At 49.9% G+C, this 26,408-nt stretch overlaps 1 protein-coding gene across 1 annotated transcript; it reads right to left on the reverse strand.

Annotated features, from left to right (window-relative positions):
• Window positions 1-2,103: 2,103 nt before the first annotated feature.
• NFATC2IP (nuclear factor of activated T cells 2 interacting protein) lies at window positions 2,104-18,244 on the reverse strand. The gene is made up of 8 exons (XM_004057414.4): window positions 17,776-18,244; window positions 16,963-17,035; window positions 14,488-14,605; window positions 13,113-13,193; window positions 12,834-13,020; window positions 10,317-10,461; window positions 10,078-10,187; window positions 2,104-5,487 (listed from the first exon to the last, which is right to left on the reverse strand). The coding sequence occupies exons 1-8, from the start codon at window positions 18,166-18,168 to the stop codon at window positions 5,329-5,331; spliced, it is 1,266 nt and encodes a 421-aa protein (XP_004057462.1). The 5' UTR covers window positions 18,169-18,244; the 3' UTR covers window positions 2,104-5,328.
• Window positions 18,245-26,408: the final 8,164 nt, after the last annotated feature.

Consider the following 26,408-nt stretch of genomic DNA (forward strand, 5'->3'; position numbering starts at 1 on the left):
TTCATCTTTCTAAGCTTCTGTCTTTTTTTTTTTTTTTTTTTTTTTGAGACAGTGTCTCACTCTCTCGCCCACACTGGAGTGCAGTGGTGCGATCTCAGCTCACTGCAACCTCTGCCTCCCGGGTCCAAGCAATTATCCTGCCTCAGCCTCCCAAGTAGCTGGGACTACAGGCGTGCATCACCACACCTGTTTTTTTTTTTTTCTTTCTTTTTGTAGAGATAGGGTCTCACCATGTTAGCCAGGGTGGTCTCGAACTTCTGACCTCAAATGATCCATCCGTTTAGGCCTCCCAAAGTGCTGGGATTACAGGCGTGAGCCACTGTGCCCAGCCCTAAGCTTCTGTTTTTCTTCTGTAAAATGGGAATAAGAACACCTACCTCACAGGATTGCTCTGAAGATGAATAAGGTTATGAAGAGAGCCAAGGTTGGTATGTGGCACTGAGTAAAGGCGCATTAAAGTTTCAAGGGTCTCTAATCAGGAGAGTTTGAGGAAGATTATCCAGAGCCAGCTGCAGTGGTTCACACCTGTAATCCCAGCACTTTGGGAGGCCAAGGCAGGAAAATTGCTTGAGGCCAGGAGTTCCAGACCAGCTTGGGAAACCTAGGGAGATTCCATCTCTACACAAAAGTTTAACAATTAGCAGGTGTATTGTCATTCACCTGTAGTCCCAGCTACTCAGGAGACTCGGGAGGATTGCTTGAGTCCATAAGACCGAGGCTGCAGTGAGCTATGATAGCACCACTACACTCCAGCCTGGGTGACAGAGAAGACCCTATCTCAAGAAAACAAAACAAGGCTGGGAACGATGGCTCACACCTATAATCCCAGCACTTTGGGAGGCAGAGGCAGGCAGACTGCTTGAGCTCAGCAGTTCAAGATCAGCCTGGGCAACATAGTGAGATCCTACCTCTACAAAAGATACAAAAAAATTAGGTGGGCATGCTGGCATGCACCTGTGGTCCCAGCTAATCAGGAGGCTGAGGTGGGAGGATCACTTGAGCCCCGGCGGCAGAGGTTGCAGTGAGCCGAGATCACACCACTGCACTCCAGCCTGAGTGATAGAACAAGACCCTATTAAAAAAAAGAAGAAAAGAAAAAGAAAAAGAAAGATCACCCTAGATAGTCTTTTAGACATGTGAAAGGATGAACAATCTCATCATAAAAGATAAAGAAATGCAGTCTTTCCCATACCCTTCCCAGATTAAGTCAGGGGAAGGTATGAGGAAACTGGAACCTTCCAGCACTTGCTAGGGGACATGTAAAAATGTACAGGCACTTTGGTTAGCAATCTAACAGTATTCAAGAATTAGTGACCAGTGATTCCACTCTCAGATGGAAGCCCCCGAGAAAAATCCCACACAGGTACCCCAAAGGGAACACTACATTGCTTGCAATAGCAACATCCTGGAATTTGAACTGGGTTTGGTTATAAGTGGTAGAAACCCTAAAATAAGTGATTTAAAGAGGGGCAGCAGTCCCTCCTTCATGTGAAAGCCGAGGTCAGCACTGCCAGGCCAGTGAGGTGCTACATGGATGCTGTAATCCAGGCGCCTTCCCTCACCATCCTGGCCCATGTGGTTTCTGTTCCAGAGGTCACCTTAAGTCAGTAGGGCTGCTCCACTTCCCGTAAGCAGGCAGGAGGCAAGTGAAAGAGAGGGGACAAGCTGCCCACTATGCACACTTCTGGAAGTGATACCCCATTCCAATTACACCCCAGGAGCCTGTATTGGCACTTGGCTACATCTAGCTACAACGGAAGCCAGGAAGTACTGTCTTAATTTTTTTTTTTTTTTTGAGACAGGGTCTTGATTGTTGCCCAGGCTGGAGTGGGTTGCCACAACCATAGCTCACTGCAACCTCAACCTCCTGGGTTCAAGCGATCCTCCCACGTCAGCCTCCCAGGGTGCTAGGTAGATTCCAGGTGTGCGCCCCCACGCCTGGCCACTGTTTTTATTCTGAGTGTCTCTGTGCCTCGCTAAAAACCATGGGTTCTAGTACCACAGAAGGAGGAAGAATGGATGTGAAGGAATAACAGTCTCTGTCACAAGGATCTTAGTGGGGGTCACATGAGGGCCACAAAGACAAAAATCCTCCAGTATACACAAGTTGAACATATTGCCATTTATTTTGTTGAGGTTAAACATATAATTTTAACGTATTCAAACTTATTAATGGACATTTAAAAAGTGAAAAAGTGAAGAGCTGTACCATGTCATGGATTATTTTAATGTCATAAAATTCAAAGGAATGCCACATTTCAATAAAACATTTTAAGAAGTTGACATACTTTTGTTAGAATCATGCAAATATGAGAGAAAGGTTAATGGCTTTTTTTTTTTTTTAGTAGACATTACTGAGAAAACTGGCTCATTATATCACAAAAAGTGAAACTTGGATCTCATATACAAAGGTGTATTTCACTGAATTTTTTTTTTTTTTTGAGACAGAGTTTCACTCTTGTCGCCCAGGCTGGAGTGCAATGGCGCGATCTTGGCTCACTGCAACCTCTGCCTCCTGGGTTCAAGCGATTCTCCTGCCTCAGCCTCCCGAAGTAACTGGGATTACAGGCGCCTGCCACCACACCTAGCTAATTTTTTTTTTTTTTTTGTATTTTCAGTAGAGACATGGTTTCAGTCTTGAATTCCTAATCTCCAGTGATCCACCTGCCTCAGCCTCCCAAAGTTCTGGGATTACAGGCATGAGAAACCATGCCCAGCCGACTTCTCTCATTTTTTTTTTTTTTTAAGAGACAAGGTCTCGCTGTGTTGCCCAGGCTGGTCTCAAACTCCTGGGCTCAAGCAATCCTCCTGCCTCGGCCTCCTGAGTACAAAAGTGCATCTCAAATAGTTTTAAAATGATGTGCAATATTTAGCAACCAGTACAGCCCAGCATCAACCAATTAGAAGAAGTGTCTGACTGTTGAGAACAGATGCAGCCAAGGTGCCACCCCGGTGTGTACCAGCTGGACTTCAGCACTGTGTAGCGTTCTCAGTATGAAAGGAAAAGCTGAACAGCTAACAGGAGAAGATGTAAAATATCTTAACAACTCTATTAAATAAGCAATCAAAAAGCAACCAACTGCAGAACAAGATAATTCATACTGTCTACATTAAAATTAAAAATTTTTTTTTTTTTTTTGAGACAAAGTCTCTCTGTCACTCAGGCTGATGTGCAGTGGCACTGTCTCTGTTCACCGCAGCCTCCACCTCCCGGGTTCAAGTGATTCTCCTGCCTCTGCCTCCCGAGTAGCTGGGATTACAAGCATGCGCCACTGCACCCAGCTAATTTTTTTATTTTTAGTAGAGATGGGATTTCACCAAGTTGGTCAGGGTGGTCTTGAACTCCTGGCCTCAAGTGATCCACCCACCCCAGCCACCGAAAGTGCTGGGATTACAGACCTGAGCCATCACGCCTAGCCAAAATTAAGAATTTCTGTTCAGTGACGGATACCCCTAGATACAAAGAAAATTTCAATTTTTTCCCCTTTATATTTTTTTTTTGAGTGGAGCCTTGCTCTGTCGCCAGGCTGGAGTGCAGTGGCGGAACCTTGGCTCACTGCAATCTCCGCCTCCTGGGTTTAAGCGATTCCCCTGCCTCAGCCTCCAGAGTAGCTGGGACTACAGGTGTGCGCCACCATGCCCAGCTAATTTTTTGTATTTTAGTAGAGACGGGGTTTCACCATGTTGGCCAGGAGGGTCTCAATCTCCTGCCCTCATGATCCGCCTGCCTTGGCCTCCCAAAGCCCCCTTTTTAATTTTTTTTGTAGAGACGAGGTCTCGCTATGTTGCCCAGGCTGGTCTTGAACTCCTGGGCTGCAGCGATCCTTCTGCCTGGGCCTCCCAAAGTGCTGGAATTACCAGTGAACCTCAATACCCAGCCCAAATATGCATTCTTGGAATTATTTGCAATTGCCCAGGAATGTACAAGCAACTCCTGAGAATAAACCAAAAAAGATAAGAAACTCCATGAGAAAATGGGCAATGCACAGGAAGGGAAACCAGAAAGGCTAAGTGAAAAAGTTCCCCAAATTAATGCTGATCAAATGAATGTATGTTAAAGCACAGCACCACTATCTACCCATCAGACTGGCAAAAATTAGGCAGTCTGACAATACAAGTGCTGGCAAGGATAAGGAGAAAAGGGCGGCCTCAAGTAGGAGGGTCAGTCACCGTTCTAAAGAAAATCTGGAAAACCATAGAGAAACTGACCTCTGTGACCTATAGGCCCATCCTGGGTACACATGCCACACAAGCACAGAAGGGAACACACAAAAGGATGTTTATCGTGGCCTGTATCCAGTGCCAAGGGGTCAGGGGCACCCAGGTGTCCCCCACTTTAGGCAATGTGTGTAAACTGCAGTTGACATTGTGGAGTGCCACATGGCAGGTCAAAGCAATACTGCATTTCTAGAAGAGTCAATGGGGCTAGACCTTAGCACACATTGAGTGAAAACAGCATAAGACCTATTGCACAATAGCACTATGTACAGTAAAGGCACATATTCACACATGAAACGTGGTATTTTACAAATACATTCATATTCAAAGACGTGGGTGCTTATGGGAGAGGATGGTGTAAAAGAAAGGGAAAAAAGCCATAAAACCAGAGAATCTTTGCATGGGACTGTATTCCTGAGATCCCAAACCAAAGGGATGAATGTGCTGTTATGCCTTAAATGTGTGCACCAGGAAATGTAAACTAGAAAGGGTGGCTCTGAAGGGTCCTCAGGTGAGGAAGACCCCCAGGGCTGAGAATCCACCACCTTCATCCTTCAAAAGAGTACCTCAGTTGTCTGCTTACGCTTCAGCCAGCATGTGTGAGCTTGGTCATTTCCTACAAGCCAGGCAACCACACCAGTGTATAAGCCTCAAGCAAATGTCACTCCCAAGCCCCAAATGGGACTAAGGCCTCTGCTGGGCTAGGCGTGGTATAAATCCCAGGCCTGGAAGCTCCTACCCAACCCTCATTTGTTTCAACTCACTTTCAATATGTGCATAGTTTCATAAAGCAGACATTTCCATGAGGAAAAGAGGATGATGGTGAAAGAGGAGGGGTGAAGGGACATCTCCAAGTCACAGAGGCTGCAAAACTCAGCATGACTTGTGGACGGAGCCACAGGCCACCCAGGGAAACAACACCCACATAACTCACCAAGTGGTTAACGGCTCTAAACCAGGGTCAACAGGAGAGGGGACAAAAGTCACTCCTTGATTTTGCTGCAGCTTAAAGATAAGTTCTACCTCAGCTTATGCTAGCCATTATGGGGCAAAAAAGGGAAAGTCATTCTCCCCAAGTCCAGGCTGGGCCGTCAAACAGGGAGTGGGGTGTCAGCCCCAGACCTCAATGAGGTCCCCAGATTCCATGCCCAGGTCAGCTGGCAGCTCCCTGCCTGAAAGCTTTGTCCCATCAAAGAAGAAGGAGAGCTTCCGTCCCGACAGTCCCATGGCCTCCTCATAGTGGGACATGAGGGTCTTTAGAGGGGAATCCTGGATGGAGAGAAAAGAAAATGGATGTCAGAACATGAAAGGGGGTGGGGATCCCGTAGGGATAGACAAGGAACTTGGGACAGGGAGGATGGCAGCAGGGGCGGAAACAATAAAGTCAGGGCCCCATGCGGGGAAAGGAGAGAGGACAAAGAAGCCAGCCCAGCCAGGCTCCTCTCTGGGAGCTGGGACGAATCCTGTCATCCCTCTGGGCTCCAAGTTGCTCAGGTAGAGGACTGGGGCCACAAGCCCAAGGCTTAGGGGTATAGGCTCTAAGTCAGGCAAGTCCTCCTAGCCTCAGCCTCCTTCCCTATGAAACGGAAGTGTGTACCAATGACTAAGAGAGCCCAGATCCTAGAGTGAGGATGAGCCGAGCTGGAGGCCAGGCTCTCCCACCTATTAGACATGTGACCTTAGAAAAATGTTACAGGTTATGTTCCCCAGAGAAGACACCTTGTGGTCTTAACCCCTGGTAAGTGTGAATGTGATGTGATTTGGAGACGGGGCCTTTGCAGATGCAATCAAATTGAGGTTGTACTGGATTAGGACGAGTGCTAATGCCGTGGGACTGGTAGACAATTCACTGCAGCCTCTGCCTCCTGGGTTCAAGCAATTCTCCTGCCTCAGCCTCCTGAGTAGCTGCAACTACAGACACAGGCCACCACACCCAGCTAAGTTTTTGTATTTTTGGTAGAGACAGTTTCTCTGTTGCCCAAGCTGGTCTCAAACTTCCTGAGATCAGATAAGCCACCCACTTTGGCCTCCCAAAGTGCTGGGATGACACGTGTGAGCCCCCGCACCCAGCCTGGGACTGGTATGCTTATGGAACAGACACAGAAACAGACATGAGGGGAGAGCACACGTGATGACAGAGGCAGAATGGAGTGCACCTGCAAGCCAAGAATGCCAAGGACTGTGGGCCGCCAGCAGGAGCCAGGAGGAGACAGGGCAGATTCCACGAAGAGACCCTGAGGGACTGCGTGATGTTGTCAAATATATATTTGGTCTTTGTATGTTTCCTGGTATAAAATTCCTAAAATCCTTGGGAAAGAGTTAAGTATCTTTTTGCATGCTAATGAGTTGACTGGTGGCTGGCAGACCCTAGAGAGCTTCAGGAATGGTGCTGGTCACTAGAAAGACCAAGGTAGGATAAGACAGTTGGGACTTTTTCCCCACCCCTCAACCTCCAAGAAGGAGGGAGAGAGTGAAGGTTGAGTCACCACCAATAGCCCATGGCTTAATCAGTCATGCCTATATAACAAAGCTTCCATAAAAATCCAGAGGACAGGGTTTGGAGAACTTCCCAATAGTTGAACATGTGGTGATTCCTGGAGAATGGTGCCCAGGGAAGGTATGGAAGCTCTGCGCCCTTTTCCCATGCCGTGCCCTACACATCTCTTCATTTGTATCCTTTGTAACATCCTTTATAATAAACCAGTAAATGAAAGTAAGTGTCTCCCTGAGTTCTGTAAGCTGCTCTAGCAAATTAAACCCAAGGAGGGGGCCAGGTGCAGTGGCTCATGCCTGTAATCCCAACACTCTGGGAGGCAGAGGTGGGAGGATCAGTTGAGCCCAGGAGTTTGAGTCCAGCCTGGGCAACATAGTGAGACCCCGTCTACACAAAAAAAATTAAAAAATTAGCCAAGGGTAGTGGCACACACCTGTAGTCCCAGCTACTCAGGAGGCTGAGGTAGAAGGATCGCTTGAGCCCAGGAGTTTGAGGCTGTGGTAAGCCAAGATCGCACCACTGCACTCTAGCCCAGGCAACAGAGCAAGACCCTGTCTTTTTTTTTTTTTTTTTTTTTTGAGACGAAGTCTAGCTCTGTCGCCCAGGCTGGAGTGCAGTGGCTTGATCTTGGCTCACTGCAACCTCCGCCTCCCAGGTTCAAGCGATTCTTCTGCCTCAGCCTCCTGAGTAGCTGGGACTACAGGCGCATGCCACCATGCCCGGCTAATTTTTTGTATTTTTAGTAGAGACAGGGTTTCACCATGTTGATCAGACTGGTCTTGAACTCCTAACCTTGTGATCCGCCCACCTCAGCCTCCCAAAGTGCTGGGATTACAGGCGTGAGCCACCACGTCTGGCCCTGTCTCTTTTTTGTTTTTTTCAAAAAAAAAAAAAAATCCTGAGTTTGTTTTCTTCCCCCATATCTTCAGAGACCCTGGCTCTGCTAACACCTTGATTTCAGACTTCTACCCTCCAGAACAATGAGAGAATAAATTTATGTTGTTTTAAGCCACCCAATTTGTGGTACTTTGTTACAACAGCCAAAATACAAAAGTGGGGTGCTGCTGGAATAAATGGTTAAATGTGACAGTGGCTTTGAAATTGGATCAGGGCTGGAATAATTTTTTTTTTTTTTTTTCAGATAGGGTCTTGCTGTCTCCCAGGCTGGAGTGCAGTGGCCCAATCTCAGCTCACTGCAGCCTCAATCTCCTAGGCACAAGCGATCCTCACACCTCAGCCTCCTGGGTAGCTGGAACTATAGGCCTGCGCCAGCATGCTGGGCTAATTTTTGTATTTTTTGTAGAGGCAGGGTTTCACTATGTTGCCCGGGCTGGTCTTGAACTCCTGAGCTCAAGCAATCTGTCCATGCTGGCCTCTCAAAGTGTTAGGATTACAGATGTGAGGCACTGTGCCTGGCCGAAGCTGCAAGAATTTTGAGGTGTATGTTAGGAAAAACCTAGACTGCCTTGAAGAGACTGCTGGTAGAAATATGGACATTAAAGGGAATGTCCCTGCAGGCTCACAAAGAGGAGAGGTGCAGAGAAATCTCCTATCATCTTAAGAGGATGCATATATTGTTATGAACAGAAGGCTGCTAGAAATATGAATATTAAAGGTGTTTCTGGTGAGGTCTCTGGAGGAAATGAGCAATGTGTTACTGGTAACTGGAATAAAAGTTTCCAATAAAGGTGGCGCAATCATGGCTCACTACAACCTTGATCTCCCAGGCTCAAGCAATCCTCCTGCCTCAGCCGCCTGGGGAGCTAGGATTACAGGTGCTGGGATTACAGGTGTGAGCCACTGCACCTGGCCCAATTTCTCACTTTTGAAATGGGAATGTCTATCCTATGTCTGTCCCATCACTGTATTTTAGAAGCAAATAACTTATTTTCTAGATTTCACGGGTCCGCAGAGAGAGAGAGAGAGAGGAATTTTGTCCCAGAATGGACCATACCAAATCTCATCCAAAACTGATTTAATGATTTAGAAAATAAGATTGGGACTTCTTGAGTTGATTATATTTAAATGAGATTTTGGGCTTAAGAGTTGATGCTGGGATGGGTTAAGACTTGTAGGGATATTGGAATGGGATGTATATATTTTGCAGATGGGAAGGCCATGAATTTGGTGGGGGCTAGAGAACAGTGTGTTAAGGGTTCAACTGTATTCCCCTGAAAAGGCACTTTGTGGTCCTAACCCCTAGTAAATGTGAATGTAACCTTATTTGAAAGTAGGGACTTTGCAGATATAATCAAGTTGAGATGAGGTTGTGCTTGGTTAGGGTGGGGCTAGCCCAACATGACCTATGTCTTTCCAAGACGAGAGACAAACACAGACAGAGACACATGGAGAACACCCGTGTGATCACAGAGGGAGAGACTGGAGTGACACAGCTGCAAGCCAAGGAACTGTGGCCACCAGCAGAAGCTAGAAAGAGGTAAGGAAGGTTTCCACTCAGATTCTCAGACGGAACCAGGCCCTGCCAACACCTTCAATTCAGAATTCTAGGCTCCAGAAGTATACAGGAATAGGTTTCTATTGTTTTAAGCCACCCAATTGATGTATTTCGTTAACAGTAGACTTAAGAAATGAATGCAGCAGGCCAGGTGCGGTGGCTCACACCTGTAATCCCAACACTTTGGGAGGCCAAGGTGGGTGGCTCACTTGAGGTCAGGAGTTTGAGACCAGCCTGGCCAACATGGTGAAACCCTGTCTCTACTAAAAATACAAAAATTAGCCCAGCACGTGCACCTGTAACCCCAGCTACACGGGAGGCTGAGGAAGGAGAATCACTTGAAACTCGGAAGGCAGAGGCTGCAGTGAGCCAAGATCATGACAGACTTCAGCCTGGGCGACAGGGCGAGACTCTATCTCAAAAAAAAAAAAAAAAAAAATGACTGCACCAAGTTGCTTATTCCACCTCTCTAGAACTCAGTCTTCTTATTGCCAAATGAGGATAACAACAGTGCTTTGTGGCCCACATCAGATTGTTGTGAAATTAAATAAGATCCTGAATGTGAGGAAATTATCCTCAGCACGGGGACTAGCACTTAGCCGTGTGGCCTTCATTGTTATTTTGATGGGTTTTATTGATTACCGTCTAAGGGTCCTTTCTGTTTTAATCAGAAGGAGTCAGGAGACCGAGGAAGCACCCAGACTAGGGCAGAGGGTACCAGCAGAAGCAGGGAGGGAAGTTGAACGATGGGTTTTCCCACTACCTAGGATGGCTGGGAACCCAAGAACATGGAAGGCAGTGTCTCCTGCAAGTCAAGATTAGGGGAATCCATCCTCCATCAACTGACAAGAGAGACAAGAGGCAGCAGAGGACAGGGTGAGGGGCGTGGAGAGCCATCTCTCCCACTCACTCGAGACAATGAGACTTCCAGTGTCTGGTGTTTCTCCTTTCCCTGCACCCGGAGCTGGAGCTGTTGGGACGTCTCTGTGGCCTCTGGAGAACTTGCTAGCACCACACAGTCTGTGGGAGGCAGAATCAGGAAGCCAGGGCTAAGTAGGGGCTTGGAAGCAGGGCCCGTGCTGAACCTCTCCCCATATCCCCTTCCCCTGGCAAATGCCTCAAGACCCCACCTCCCTGCCTTCCTCTCACCAATGATGTCAGCCACTCCGAGCTTTAGGGTCCTGGGAGTGGCAGTAGGTGATAGCTCTGTCTCTCCAAAAAGCAAAAGGATCCTGCTTGGGGACACCCCAAGGTGGGTGGCCATGTGGTCCACCACACTCTGCAGGGGCTCCGACTAGGGATGGGGACAACAAGCAAAAGAGGTCTTCCTGCCTTGAAATCCATGCCCCCAGCCACACCACCCAGACACAAGCTCTGGCCTTAGCTACTTGCTAAGCTCCTCAGCTGTGAGTTTCATCATATTTACCTGGCAAGGTATAGAATAAAATCGTGTCAGCAAGGGGTACAGGCGAGTAACACAAAGAAATATAGCAGCCATGGGTTAGAACAAAGAAAGGGGTGGTGGGGGATTGCAGCAAACTGGAATTCACATGCCACCTAGATAGGCTGGCTGTTACGCAGCTCCAGTTGATTGGCACTGTGTGGGAACGTGGGCCAGTATGACATCTTCCTATATTTTTCTTTTTTTTTTTTTTGAGACGGAGTTTCGCTCTTGTTAACCAGGCTGGAGTGTAGTGGCGCAATCTCAGCTCACTGCAACCTCCGCCTCCCGGGTTCAAGTGATTCTCCTACCAGGCTGGTCTCAAACTCTTGAATTCGGGTGATCCACCTGCCTCGGCCTCCCAAACTACAGGGATTACAGGTGTGAGCCACCGCACCTGGCCACATCTTCCTATTTTTTAAGAGAAGCCAGAAATCTGGACCTTTTTTTTCTTTCTATTTTTAGTAGAGGCGGGCTTCACCATATTGGCCAGGCTGGTCTGGAACTCCTGATCTCAAGTGGGATCTGAGGCAGAGTCTCACTCTTTCACCCAGGCTGGAAGGCAGTGGCACCATGCCCAGCTAATTTTTGTATTTTTAGTAGAGATGGGGTTTCACCATGTTGGCTAGGCTGGTCTCGAACTCCTGACCTCAGGTGATCTGCCTGCCTTCACCTCCCAAAAGTGCTGGGATTACAGGCGTGAGGCACTGCACCCGGCCAGAAATCTGGACCTTTGTATGAAATCACCCATCACAAAGGTGACAACTCGTATATTTTTAAAGCACTTGGTCAGGCATGGTGGCTCACACCTATAATCCCAGCATTTTGAGAGGCCGAGGCGGGAGGTTTGCTTGAGGTCAGGAGTTCAAGATCAGCCTGAGCAACAAAGCAAGATCCCATCTCCATTTTTTTTTTTTTTTTTTTTTTTAAGAGACAGGGTCTTGCTCTCTCACCCAGGCTGCAGTGCAGTGGCACGATCACAGCTGACTGCAGCCCCCAACTCCTGGACTCAGAAGATCCTCTTGCATCAGCCTCCCAAGTCGCTGGGACTACAGGTATGTGCCACCATGCCTGGTTAATTTTTTTATTTTTAGTAGAGACAAGGACTCACTATTTTGCCCAGGCTGGTCTCGAACTCCTGGCCTCAAGTGATCCTCTCACCTTGGCCTCCCAAAGTGCTGGGATTACAGGAATGAGCCACCATGCCTGGCCCCCATCTCTATGTTTAAAAAATAAAATAGGCCAGGCACAGTGGCTCATGCCTGTAATCCCAACACTTTGGGAAGCTGAGACAGGGGATCACTTGAGATCAGGAGTTCAAGACCAGCCTGGCCAATATGGTGAAGCCCTGCCTCCACTAAAAATACAAAAATTAGTCGGGCATGGTGGCGGGCACCTGCAGTCCAAGCTACTCGGGAGGCTGAGGTGGGAGAATCGCCTGAACCTGGGAGGCAGAGGTTTCAGTGAGCAGAGATCGTGCCACTGCACTCCAGCCTAGGTGACAGAGTGAGACTCCGTCTCAAAAAATAAAAATAATAATAAATAATAAAATAAGTCTACAAAGAAAGCAGACACACTGTTGGAAAAGCCATGGGCTGCCAGTTTGCAGCCTCTGCCTTAGTTGCTTGACTGATGCACTGTGCATCAGTAACGGTAATGTCTGTTATCATTCCTGGTATTGAAACAGGGTCATCCCTACAAAAATATCAGGCTTCGCCAGGAAGCTGGTGGAGCTCAGGGTGACTGAGTGACATCTGCTGTGTCCAGGGCAGTGAGAGCAAGCCCAGGAGGGAAGCCCAGGTTCCTAGGGAGGAAGGCAAGAGAGACTACCAAAAAAAGCTTCTTAGAAGACAGGATGCTTCACACCTGGAATCCCAGCACTTTGGGAGGTCAATGAGGGACGATCACTTGAGCCCAGGAGTTCGGAACCAGCCTGGACACCGTAAGACCACTTTTTGAAGGAAAAAAAAAGACACAGGATGCTTATGAGGAGCCTTGAAGAATGGGTAGGAAGTTTGCCAGAAAGAGAGGGGAGCGTTGGGAAAATGCAGACAGAGGAAACAAAAAGTGTGAAGGCAGGACAGACTGAAAAGAATGATGGGCAGCTCTAGAGAGCAGGATGGGAAAAGGATGACAGTCCCTTCTGCCAGGACACCCCTGCTGGACACCACCATCTCTCCAGAAGCAGCTCCTGGGTCCTTCTCCCATGGGCCTCAGGCACTCACCATTCTGAGGGGCAATCTGACCAGGTCAGCCCGGCAACGGATTTTGAGTGGGAAGAGTCGGGGGGTCTCTGGGAGGGTGGGCCCTTCCACCAAGACCACTTCATCCTCTTGGCCCTGTTGCTCTTGACCCTGAGGTGGCTTGGGGCTCAGACAGGAACGGAGATCCTGGAGGCGCTTGTTCACCTCACTGCAGTGCAGACAGGACTCTGGGTCAACTGGAGTCAGCCACCCTCCCGGATTGCCCTCTTCCATCCCACCCAGAGCCCCTGCACTTGGCACCTTAACTTCTTGAGTGCCCGAGTATGCGTTCTGCTTTTGGTCCTTGGTGAAGGTGGGGACAGAGGAGAGTTGTCCAGATCCCTGTAGAAGCAAGAGACAGCAGGACGGAGGCAATGGAGAGAGACTGGCCCCACAAATCCTAGAAATCAGATCCTTGGACAATCAAGCATAGTCGGACGCAATGGCTCACACCTGTAATCCCAGCACTTTTGGAGGCTGAGCCAGGAGGATCACCCGAGCCCAGGAGTCCAAGACCAGGCTGGGCAAGATGGGGAGACCCTATTTCTACATAATTAGCCAGGCATAGTAGAACACAGCTATAGTCCCAGCTACTCAGGAGGCTGAGGTGGGAGGGTCGCTTGAACCCAGGAATTTGAGGCTGCAGTAAGCTATGATCACGCCACTGCACTCCAGCCTGGGCAATGGAGTGAGGCCCTATCTCTAGAAATGTAAAAATACATTTAAAAAATAAAGAGGAAGCAGCTTCCAATAACCCCCATTTCACTGGAAGGCAGGGGTAGGGGAGAGGGAAAGCCTGAGGCATCATTTTTATATTTACATGACCTGAATATTAGGGAAGAAAATGCCTCATTTTTGAGACTGTCGCTTCCCAGGAAAATGTCCAATAATATCTGACAGACGGCAAGCACTTACCATATGTCCAGTGTTGCCCAGGCTGGTCTTGAACTCCTGGGCTCAAGTGATTCACTCCCCTTGGCCTCCCAAAGTGCTGGGATTACAGGCAAGAGCCATTGTGCCTAGCCAAGTGTTAACTCTTGATTGACTCAGCAATTCATTGACACAAATGCCACTATTATCCCCAGGTTTGGGGGGATTTTTTGTCTGTCTGTTTGTTTGCTTTTTAGAGACAGGGTCTCACTCTGTCACCCAGGCTGGAGTATAGTGGCACGATCATGGCTCACTGCAGCCTCTAACTCCTGGGATCAAGCGATTTTCCCATCTCAGCCTCCCGAGCAGCTGGGATCACAGGCATGCGCCACCACGCCAGGCTAATTTTTTTTTATTTTTTGTAGAGACAGGGTCTCTTTATGTTTCCCAGGCTATAAAACGGGGTTTTATAGATGACGAAAGAGAAGCACAGAGAGGACAGGGAAGCTGGATTGGAACCATACCTTAAGCTCACATTACTAGGGTCTCAGAATCCACTCCCAAGGGTGATCCTGAAGGGTTCACTGTCACCCCCCGGGATAAGCCACCTCTTTTCCCAAGCGATTCATTCCCCACATGAACCTCAACAGTCCTTCTATCCCTTCTTCTTAACCTTTCAGGAGCCACCCAAGAGTCCTGCCTGCCTCCACTTACCCCTCCAACTCACTTCCTGCTCCCAGGGCCCAAGGGCCCTGGCCTCACTCACAGAAACTCTGTCTTTTTCTTCTCTTCTTTATCCTTAGTCCTCAGCTTTGTCTTCCAGGGAGAGCCTGGTGATGGGGAGCCCTCATGGTAGAGACCACTCGAATCTGCCAGCTCTGCCTCTGGGGGCAGAGGAAGAGAAGGTAGAAGGCGGTTATCCAAGGGAGGCCAGCGAAGGCCAAGAAGAAACAAGTCAGAGGCTTCAAGAAGGTCCTAGGAAAGGAGGAGACCACGGAGCCCCTGGCACACACAGGGCCACATGATAATATTGGGAAAGGGGGCAGGGGATGAGACTGCTATTTAGTATAAAGATAGCTCATATTAACTTAAAATTAACTTAAATTTCTCATGAAAGGAAACCAGGTATTATTTTCTATAATATAGAAATTTCTATTTGCCCGCTGTCAATAAAAGATCATCACAAACCACAAAAATAAATACTGTGAAAATTAAAAAATGATAAGAAACCCTAGATCAGTGGCTCTGAACCAGGGACAATTTTGCCTCTGCGGGGACATACAGCAATGTTTAGAGACAATATTGGTTATCAAAATGTGGAGGGCGAGGGGGCTGAGGTATAATACTTCCCAGGGATGGAAGTCAGGATGCCGCTAAACTTTCTACAATGCACAGGACAGTTTCCAACACCAAAGAATTTTCCAGTCCAAAAAAATGCCAGTAATGCTGAAGTCATGAAATCCTGTCCTAACTAACTATGGCAGCTGCGAGAGGCCTATGATTCTGCATTTCTTTTTTCTGTTTTTTTTTGAGACCAGGTCCTACTGTGTCACCCAGGTTGGAGTGCAGTGGCATGATCATGGCTCACTGCAGCCTCGACTTCCTGGGCTCAGGTGTTTCTCCCACCTCAGCCTCCTGAGTAGCTAGGACTACAAGTACACATCACCATGCCTGGTTAATTTTTTATTTTTCTGTAGAAACAGGGTCTCATCATGTTGTGCAGGCTGGTCTCAAACTCCTGGGCTCAAGCAATCCTCCCATCTCAGCCTCCCAAAGTGCTGGGATTACAGCACTTTGAGCCACTGAGCCCAGCCGATCCTGCATTTCTAGCAAGCTTCCAACGGATGCCATATATGGCTGGGCCCACGTTTTGAGTATCACGGATAGAGGTACCTTTTACGTAGCACTTCTATGTCCTAGGTACTGTCCTAAAGCATATATCTAGCCAAGAGGCAGCTCTCTCTATATTCCCTTTCGTTAATTCTCACCAAAATCTGCACCAAAATGGGGTCTACTATTATCCCCACTTTGATAATGAGGAAATTGAAGCACTGAGAAATTAAGAAACTTGCCCAGGCTGGGCGTGGTGGCTCACGCCTGTAATCCCAGCACTTTGGGAGGCCAAGGCAGAGAGATCACCTAAGGTCAGGAGTTCGAGATCAGCCTGGCCAACATGGGGTAGAGTAGAAACCCCATCTCTACTAAAAATACAAAAAAGCCAGACATGGTGGCGGGCGCCTGTAATCCCTGCTACTCAGGAGGCTGAGGCAGGAGAATGGCTTGAACCTGGGAGATGGAAGTGCAGTGAGCTAAGATTGCGCCACTACACTCCACCCTGGGTGACAGAGTGAGACTCTTGTCTCAAAAAAAGAAACTCGCCTAAGATCACACAGCTATTAAGAGAAAGAGCTGAGGCCGGGCACAGTGGCTCACGCCTGTAATCCCAGCAATTTGGGAAGCTAAGATGGGCGGATCACCTGAGGTCAGGAGTCCAAGACCAGCCAGGCCAACATGGTGAAACCCCATCTCTATTAAAAATACAAAAAATTAGCCAGGCGTGGTGGGAATTAGTTAGCTACTGGGAAGGCTGAGGCAGGAGAATCGCTTGAACCCAGGAGGCGGAGGTTGCAGCGAGCCGAGATCGCGCCATTGCACTCCAGCTTGGGCAACAAGAGCGAAACTCTGTCTGAAAAAAAAAAAAGAAAGAGAACTAAGATTCAAACCCAGGCCAGATGGCTCCTGTTTGCTTTTAATCACCCCACCGTACTCCCTCATGGTACAAGAGTCTTGGTCCAAGATCTCCATTTGCCCACTGGATTATTTCCTTATTAGACTAGATTCCTATTCCCCGCCCTTGAGTTGTTTGCAAAAAATGCATCAGTTGGGGAGGACAAAGACAGGGCATCCCTGATAAGATTCAGAGAACACCCTGCTGGCTCCAGTGTTCCCAAAGAACTTGCTGCAGATGTAACAAGATGTCACAGATTCTCAACACCTTACCGCCTCCTGCCCCGCCCAGGACTACAGAATCAGCATCTCTTCAGGTGGCACCAGAAATGTATACATTAATACATTCTATGCTTGTTAACAATCCAGCTCCTGTGGCTGGGATGAAGGAGTCCCCTCTCCCACGCTCTTCCCTTGAGCCTCAGGACACAACTGACTGCAGGAATATAAACCCCAGGAAGTCTCTTAAGAGAAGCCAGTGGCTGCGTGCCTCTCCCTTGAGGCCCTCCCTTACCTTCCTCATCCCCTGGAGGGTAGAGTTTCAGGAGGGATAGATCATCTGGGATAAGGCGAAGGCTGCTTTTAACCTGCAAAGACAAGAAGGGAGAGGGGTCAGGCCCAAGTCCTTCCCCTACCGAAAGAAAAAATTGGGGGTAATTCTTCCCTGACACCCAGCTCCCAAATCCTAAGATCGTGGACACCTTGGCCCTCTCCTGGCAACCTAGAAGTCCAGCTTCCCCAGGATTCAGAATGGAAGTACCCTTCACCCTTTCCTCCATCTGCCTAAGACACTCTGAAATGTATGCTTCCTTGTCCTTTTTAACTAGGTTACTAGCCGCCCCTCTACCCCTGACTCTTAGGGACTCTCAGCCCATTGCTCACACGACCATCGGGGGACCCCAGCCTCCTGGAGCCGCCCAGTCCTCTCTGAACCCGCATGGACCCCAACCCCCAATACTGCAGCTCCCTGGCTTCATTTGCCATGGGCCCCAACCTCAAAATCCAACGGCCCCAGGTCCTCCCAGTCCCTCTCCAAAATCTCAGGAATCCCAGCTCTTCAGCCTCCCTGTGCCCCCAAGACTCCATCTCCTAGGGAATCCTAAACTTCCAACGCATCCCGCCCTCCTTCACCACCCCAGTCTGCAGAAAGTCCCGGAGCCCTGCCTCGCCCTGCCTCGCCCTGCCTCCAACACCCTAGCGCCCGAGGACCAGCCCCAGAACCCCAGCCTCAACACCCCTATAGCCCTACCCTCCCCGAACGCCGGCCCCTCCCCGGAGGCCAAGCCCTTGGCCCTTCCGCCCGTCCCCTCCCCGGGACCGGGCGCACCTTCCCCGAGTACACCGGAACCAGCGGCGCCTCCCCCGGATCCAGCACCAGCCGCCGCCGCCGCCTGACCGGCTCCCGCGGGGGTCCTGCGGGCCGCCCGTCCTCCCCTTCGCTGTCACTGTCGCTGTTATCCCGGGACGCGACCGGCCCCGGGGGCTCCGGGGGCGCAGGCGCAACCTCAACCTCGTCCGCGGCACCGCGAGCGGTGGCGACCTCCAGAATTTCCTCATCGCTGTCGGTGACCAAGTCCACAGACACCACGTCCAGCGTGCCCCGGGATGGAGACCGCTGGGCCCGAGGACGCCGGCCCCGACCGCCCCAGCCGCCCCGACCCCCTCGGCCGGCACCGCTCCCTCCGGACCAGCGTCCCCGCTTCCCCACAGGCTCCGCCATGGCACACTTTCCTCCACAACACACGCCCGCCTCCTCTCGCCTCGCCCCGCCCCCTTCAGCGACTGTCGCCTTGCATTGGACAAACAGCCTGCTCGTCAGCACCTCTTCGCGCCCCACGCGCGGGAATCCGCCTTCCCGCCTTTTCATTGGTCTCTGTACCGGCTCATCATGCGCCCACCTCTGAAACCAAGGCGCCAAAGATTCCAATCACCTCGGCACAATCACCGTAGCTTTCGATTCAGTCGGCCTCACCCATTGGCTGGGCCACCTCTCCACAGACGAGCCTCTCCCGGACCCGCCCAACCAAGACAACCGTCTTCCGGCTTGGTTAGTCGCAGGGCATCCTGGGAAACGTAGTCCTCGAGCGGTAAGGTTTCCGGGAGAAAGAAGGCGGGCCTGGAATTCCCTGTGGAAACCGCGGATTTAACCAGGTGCGGTGCCTCACGCCCGTAATCCTGGCACTTTGAAAGGCTGAGGCGGGCAGATTGGTTGAGCTCAGGAGTTTGAGACCAGCCTGGCCAATGTGGCGAAACCGCGTCTCTACTAAGAATGCAAAAATTACCCGAGCGTGGTGGCACCCCTCTGTGGTCCCAACTACTCAGGAGGCTGAGGTGGGAGTTTCACTGGAGGCCGGGAGGCGGAGATCGCACCACTGCACCCCAGCCTGGGTGACAGGGCGAGACCCTGTCTCAAAAATGCTTTAAAGAAATAATAAGGCTGGCCGCGCGCGGTGGCTTACGCCTGTAATCCCAGCAATTTGGGAGGCCGAGGCAGGCGAATCACGAGGTCAGAAGTTCAAGACCAGCCTGGCCAACATGGTGAAACCCCGTCTCTACTAAAAATACAAAAATTAGGCGGGCGTGGTGGCGTGCGCCTGTAATCCCAGCTACTCAGGAGGCTGAGGCAGGAGAATTGCTTGAGCCCGGGAGGCAGAGGTTACAGTGAGCCAGATCCTGCTGCTGCACTCCAGCCTGGCCGACAGAGCGAGACTCTCTCTCAAAAAAAGAAAGAAAGAAAGATAGAAATAATAAGGCTGGGCGTGGTGGCTCACGCCTATAATCCAGCACTTTGGGAGGCCGAGGTGGGCGGATCACCTGAGGTCAGGAGTTCGAGACCAGCCTGACCAACATGGTAAAACCCTGTCTCTACTAAAATACAAAAATTAGATGGGTGTAGTGGCAGGCGCCTATAATCTCAGCTACTCGGGAGGCTGAGGCAGGAGAATCGCTGGAACCCAGGAGGCAGAGGTTGCACTGAGCCAAGATTGTACCACTGCACCCCAGCCTGGGCAACAGAGTGAGACTCCATCTCAAAAAAAAATCTTATGTATTTATTTATTTTTAAATTTTATTTTATTCATTTATTTAATTTTATTTATTTATTTATTTTGAGATGGAGTTTCGCTCTTATTGCCCAGGCTGGAGTGCAATGGCTCGATCTCGGTTCACTGCAACCTCTGCCTCCCAGATTCAAGCAATTCTCGTGCCTCAGTCTCCAAGTAGCTGGGATTGATTACAGGCGTGCACTACCATGCCCAGCTAATTTTGTATTTTTAGTGGAGATGGGGTCTCACCATGTTGGTCAGGCTGGTCTTGAACTCCTGACCTCAGGTGATCCACCCCCCTCCGCCCCCGCCTTGGCCTCCCAAAGTGCTGGGATTACAGGCGTGAGCCACTGCGCCCGACTATTTTATTTTTTTCTTTTTCTTGATTCGGAGTTTCGCTCTGTTGCCCAGGCTGGAGTGCAATGGTGCGATCTCAGCTCATTGCAACCTCCACCTTCAGGGTTCAAAGGATTCTCTTGCCTCAGCTTCCCGAGTAGCTGGGATTACTGTTGCCTGCCACCTTGCCCAGCTAATTTTTGTATTTTTAGTAGAGACGGGGTTTCACCATGTTGCCCAGGCCGTTCTTGAACTCCTGACCTCAAGTGATCCCCCTGGCTCGGCCTCCCAAAGTGCGGGGATTACAGGTGTGAGCCACAGCACCCAGCCTGGCATATGTAAATCTTCATGATGGCTACATAAGCCACTTGCCAGTCTCCAAATTCAGGAATTCAAGGACCTGGGAGCCCTGACGAAATGCCGTCGTCAAGGCAGTTAGCTCTCCTGTCTCCCATTTCCCCTAGGAGGGAAAAGCTTGGCTTCAGTCTTGCTCCAAGATGCAGGCTACCTCCTGTCCTAAAGATATGAAAAGTTTGTGTCTACTCACCCCTACCATACAAGCCAATTCGATAACACAGGTGGTCACCCCACTTACCATCATAAAGTTAGACTGGGGCCAGGCGTGGTGGCTCACGCCTGTAGTCCCAGCACTTTGGGAGGCCAAGGCGGGTGGATCACTTGAGGTCAGGAGTTCGAGACCAGCCTGGCCAACATGGTGAAACCCCATCTCTACTAAAATACAAAAAAAAATTAGCTGGGCATGGTGGCGCACGCCTGTATTCCTAGCTACTTGGGAGGCTGAGGCAGGAGGATCACTTGAACCCAGGAGGTGGAGGTTGCAGTGACCCGAGATCGAGCCATTGCCCTCCAGCCTGGGAGACAGAGCCAGACTCTGCTGCAAAAGAAAAAAAAAAAAAAAAGCCAGGCGCGATGGCCCACACCTGTAATCCCAGCACTTTGGGAGGCCAAGGCGGGCGGGTGACAAGGTCCAGAGATTGAGACCATCCTGGCTAACACAGTGAAACCCCGTCTCTACTAAAAAATACAAAAAATTAGCTGGGCGTGGTGGCGGGTGCCTGTAGTCCCAGCTACTCGGGAGGCTGAGGCAGGAGAATGGCATGAACCCAGGAGGCGCAAGTTGCAGTGAGCCGAGATTGCGCCACTGCACTCCAGCCTGGGCGACAGAGCGAGACTCCATCTCAAAAAAAAAAAGGCTGAACTATGTTTGACTAAAGGTGTTGTCACGTCCTCTTACGTGAGGACTAGTCATTGTTTATCTTGAAAACATGGTATTGCAACCACCCCTATAAACTTGAGAAGAAGGGAGAGGGAGAAATGAAAAGAAACCAAACTTGCGGTGCACTCAGCATTGATCTCAGGGCAGCTGCTCCCTGACCTGCTTCCCCAAAGCCATCTGGTGCCTGTTGCCCCACAGTCACATAGCCCCTGTCAGAAGATTATAGTTCCCCCTAACTGCTCTTGAATCACAGCTTGGACATTACATTAGGTGTTCCCTTTGAGATATTCCTTCAGGTCTTGATGGAACTACTGACTCAGCTGACCTGAAGGACCCCACAAGGAGCTGACTCCCCGCAAAATGCAGCTTCTACACCCTGACAATTTCATCCCCCTTCCCAACCAATCAATGACCCCAATTTTCCAGCCCATCACTCCCCACAAACCCCTTAAAAGCCCAGCCCAGAACTCCCTGGAGAGAGATTTGAGGGTCTCCTCCCATCACCTCGCTCGGCACCCTGCGATCATTAAACTCTCTCTGCTGCGTCCCCACTGTCTCAGAGTCACAGAGCTGTGACTGCACAGTGGGCATATGAACCTGCAGCTCCTGTAACAATATGGAATTTGAAATTTTATCTTGAAAACAGGATAATGGTTTACACCTGCTTGGCTGTAACGAAGGATGAGATATTTCTTTTTGCCTTTGCAATCTTTTACCAGATTGCCAGTGATGTGCATCACATTCTAACTTAATGCTTATTCAAGCCGGGTGCAGTGGCTCATGCCTCTAATCCCAGTACTTTGGGAGGCTGAGGTGGTTGGATCGCCTGAGGTCAGGAGTTCGAGACCAGCCTGGCCAATATGGTGGTGTATTTTTCTACTAAAAATACCAAAAATTAGCCAGGCATTGTGGTGGGCACCTGTAATCCCAACTACTCCGGAGCCTGAGGCAGGAGGATCACTTGAACCCGGGAGGCAGAGGTTCCAGTGAGCTGAGATTGTGCCATTGCACTCCAGCATGGGCAACAAGAGTGAAACTCCATGTCAAAAAAGAAAGAAAAATTATGCTTATTCAATAATAAAACCAGCCCGGGCACGTTGGCTTATGCCTGTAATCCCAGCGCTGGGAGCCTGAGGTGGGAGGATCACTTGAGGTCTAGGGTTCAAGGCCAGCCTGGGCAATATAGCAGGACCCTGTCTCTACAAAAAGTAATAATAATTAGTGGGTGTGGTGATTCACACCTGTAGTCCTAGCTACTTGGGAGGCTGATTGAGCCCAGGAGTTCAAGGCTGCAGTGAGCTATGATCTCACCACTGCACTCGAGCCTGGGCAACAGAGCGAGACCCTCTCTCTAAAAATAAATAAATACATACAATTTAAGGCCAGGCACAGTGGTTCACGTCTGTAATCCCAGCACTTTGGGAGGCCAAGGTGGGGGGATCACTTCAGGCTGAGCGTTAAGACCCGCCTGGGCAATATAGTAAAACCCCCAACTCTACGAAAAATAATAATACATTTTAAAACTTTTTTTTTTTTTTTGAGATGGAGTTCCACTCTTGTTGCCCAGGCTGGAGTGCAGTGGCACAATCTTGGATCACTGCAACCTCCACCTCCCGGGTTCAAGTGATTCTCCTGCCTCAGCCTCCTGAGTAGCTGGGATTACAGACATGCGCCACCACGCCTGGCTAATTTTTTGTACTTTTAGTAGAGATGGGGTTTCACCATGTTGGTCAGGCTGGTCTCGAACTCCCAACCTCAGGTGATCCGCCCGCCTCAGCCACCCAAAGTGCTGGGATTACAGGCGTGAGCCATCACGCCGGGCCCATTTTACAACTTTTTAACCAAAAATAATAATAAAACTGTTTTCTGTCTCTACTACCTTTGTGGAGAAGTTTGTTGGGTTTAGATATTTTGTTTCTTAATTATATTTCCCAAACACACTCGCCAACACCTCCTACCAACAATATTGTGCACCTCAGAGACTACATGCCCTCCACACATCCACAGCGTTGGCAACTCCTGCACAACATATATCCCAACACAACACAAACACGCCCCTTCAACACTTCACTCTTCCCGCTTTTCCTCCAACCGTATAACCCCCTGCCGCCTCACACTTACGTCCCACGCCACACGTCGCGCAGGATACCCACACGGCACACACCCAATACCACATGCTGCTCACACACCCACGGTGCTCACAAAACTCGCGCGTCATACATCCACGCAGAACGGCATGTCCACCTCTGCCCTAGTCCCATCCCATACGCCTCCATCCCAACCGCGGCATCGATGTCCCCTGCAGGCGTCCCCCGCTGGACCAGCATGCATTTCCCTTCCCCGTGCAGACTCGGCCAAGGCCAGGACTGCAGGGGCACAACAGCCAGCAGGTGGAGCTGTTTTCCAGGAAACGGAGGCTCCTGGACTCCACCGACTTTCCAGCCCCAGGAGGCCTTCAGCCTCTCTCTGTAGCCAGGCGGCAGGCCAGCCTTGGGCGCTCCCGGGAAGCCACTGCAAACCGCAAGCAGGAGGTGGCCCTGAGAGTCTAAAATTTTCAAGTCTCCTTTCCCCAAACCTTGCTCAAGAGCTGAAAGTGCACCTGTAAGTCCCAGCTACTAGGAATGCTTGAGATGGGAAGATTGCTTGAGTCCAGGAGCTCAAGGCTAGCCTGGGCAAACATAGCGAGACCTCATCTCTGTTTTTTGTTTTTGTTTTTGTTTGAGACGGAGTCTCGCTCTGTTGCCAGGCTGGAGTGCAGTGGCGTGATCTCGGCTCACTGCAACCTCCGCCTCCTGGGTTCAAACGATTCTCCTGCCTCAGCCTCTCAAGTAGCTGGGACTACAGGCGTGTGCCACCAGGCCCAGCTAATTTTTGTATTTCTAGTAGAGGCGGGGTTTCACCATGTTGGCCAGGATGGTCTCAATCTCTTGACCTAGTGATCCACCTGCCTCAGCCTCCAAAAGTGCTGAGATTACAGGTGTGAGCCACCGTGCCCAGCCAAGATCTCATCTCTTAAAAAAAAAAAAAAAAAAAAAAAAATTATTTTTTGGCCAGGCGCAGTGGCTCACGACTGTAATCCCAGCCCTTTGGGAGGCCGAGATGGGAGGATCACTTGAGTCCAGGAGCTCGAGTCTAGCCTGGGCAACATGGCAAAACCCCTTCTCTGCCAAAAAATACAGAAGTTAGCCAGCCGGGTGTGGTGGTGCACGCCTATAGTCCCAGCTACTAGGGAGGCTGAGGCGAGAGAACTACTCAAATCCAGGAGTTCAAAGTTACGGTGGGCTATGATTGTGCCATTACCCTCTAACCTGGCCTAGCCTAGCCTAGTGAGACCCTGTCTCAAAATAAATAAATAAATAAATGTCAAATAATAAGAGCTCATGCTTGAGTCCTTGCTAAGCCACTGTTGCATGCTTTACGTGTCATTTAAGACTCATTGATAATGTCCTCATTTTCTGAATTACTATTTCATGGTCTATTTTACAGACCAGGAAATTTCAGTTCAGAGAGCTTAAGTCATGTAGCTGGAAAGGGGTGGAGCCAGGATTCACATAAACCCAGCTTGTCTGGGCCAGGCACAGTGGCTCATGCCTGTAAACCCACCACTTTGGGAGGATGAGGCAGGCGGATCATCTGAGGTCAGGTGTTCAAGACCAGCCTGGCCAACATGATGAAACCCTGTCTCTACTAAAAATACAAACAAACAAAAAAAAATCTAGCTGGGCTTGGTGATGTGTGTCTGTAGTCCCAGCTACTCAGGAGGCTGAGGCAGGAGAATTGCTTGAACCTGGGAAGTGGAGGTTGCAGTGAGCCAAGATTGCACCACTGCACTCCAACCTGGGTGACAGAACCAGACTCCATCAAAACAAACAAACAAACAAAAAAACAGCTAGTCTGATTCCAGGGTACTTGGTGGGAGGCAGCACACCTCTGTCCCAACCTCAACTTCCTGGGAGACTCCCCAAAGTGGCAGAGCCCACAAGGGTGTCTCCTTCCTCTGCACCCCGAATGCATAAAGTACCCATCACAGCACTTCCCACAGCCCTTCATTCATTCTTCCTCCTCTTTCCCCACTCATTCCTTGACTCTTCTCATCCCCCAGCTGGGGAGCAGGGGCACAGAGATGACTTGGACATGGATCCGATCCCAGCAAGACAGGATGTGTTCTTTTTGTTTTCTATTTTTTGAGACAGAATCTTGCTCTGTCACCCAAGCTAGAGTGCAACGGCGCGATCTCGGCTCACTGCAACCTCCGCCTCCTGGGTTCGAGCAATTGTCATGCCTCAGCCTCCCAAGTAGCTGAGACTACAGGCACAAGCCACCATGCCTGGCTAATTTTTGTATTTTTAGTAGAGACAGGGTTTCACCATGTTGGCCCGGCTGATCTCAAACTCCTGACCTCATGATCCACCCGCTTCGGCCTCCCAAAGTGCTGGGATCACAGGTGTGAGCCACCAAGCCTGGCCAGCAGGATATTTTCACCAGGAGTCACAGGCTCAGGTGCTTCAGACAGGCAGGAAACCAAGATGAATGAGGCAGTCTGGGAAAAAGGTAATAGGGAACGGCAAGGATTACAGCCATGTGAGAGCTTATTTTAGCTGAAGCTTAAGGTAGGGGATTATGGCAATGCGAACAGCTGGTGGGGAGCAGACAAATGCTGCACCAGATGATCTGGATTTTTTTGGAGTCTCAGAGACTTGTGTTCAAGATGCAAGCATAAAGAAGTACTAGAGGTTTGTATTCCAAATGCATGCATACACTAAGCAAAATATAATGAGGAATGCTGCTTTTTTTTTTTTTTTTTAATAGGTAGCTAAGCTCAAAGGGAAGACAGAATCTTCTTGCTTCCAGAAAAAGGAGGAAAATCAAAGCCACAGTGGTGGGGGCAGTGGGGACGGTGAAGTCAAGCAGCCTATGGGAATGCAGGAATCCCTTACGATTGGCATTTTAACACCCACATGGGGGCCGGGCAAGGTGGCTCACACCTGTAATCCCAGCACTTTGGGAGGCCGAGGCGGGTGGATCAGGAGGTCAGGAGTTCAAGACCAGCCTGGCCAACATAGTGAACCCCCCCTGCCCCGTCTCTACTAAAAATATAAAAAATTAGCTGGGCATGGTGGCAGGCACCTGTAATCCAAGCTACTCAGGAGGCTGAGGCAGGAGAATCGCTTAAAGCCAAGAGGCAGAAGTTGCAGTGAGCCAAGATCACACCATTACACTCCAGCCTGGGCTGTAATCCCAGCACTTTGGGCTTTGGGAGGCTGAGGTGGGTGGATCACTTGAGGCCAAGAGTTCGAGACCAGCCTGACCAACATGGCGAAACCCCGTCTCTACTAAAAATAG

Source organism: Gorilla gorilla, chromosome 18, assembly GCF_029281585.2.
Source record: "Gorilla gorilla gorilla isolate KB3781 chromosome 18, NHGRI_mGorGor1-v2.1_pri, whole genome shotgun sequence".
Lineage (NCBI taxonomy): Eukaryota > Metazoa > Chordata > Mammalia > Primates > Hominidae > Gorilla > Gorilla gorilla.

What these genes read in the sequence shown, in the direction of transcription:
- NFATC2IP (XM_004057414.4), bottom strand. Translation starts at nt 18,168, where the DNA reads ATGGCGGAGCCTGTGGGGAAGCGGGGACGCTGGTCCGGAGGGAGCGGT. An exon ending in AAGAAAAAGACAGAGTTTCT is followed by an intron (nt 13,194 to 14,487) that starts GTGAGTGAGGCC and finishes TTGCTTCTACAG; the next exon opens with GGATCTGGACAACTCTCCTC. An exon ending in TGGAAGTCTCATTGTCTCGA is followed by an intron (nt 5,488 to 10,077) that starts GTGAGTGGGAGA and finishes CTCTCCATCCAG; the next exon opens with GATTCCCCTCTAAAGACCCT.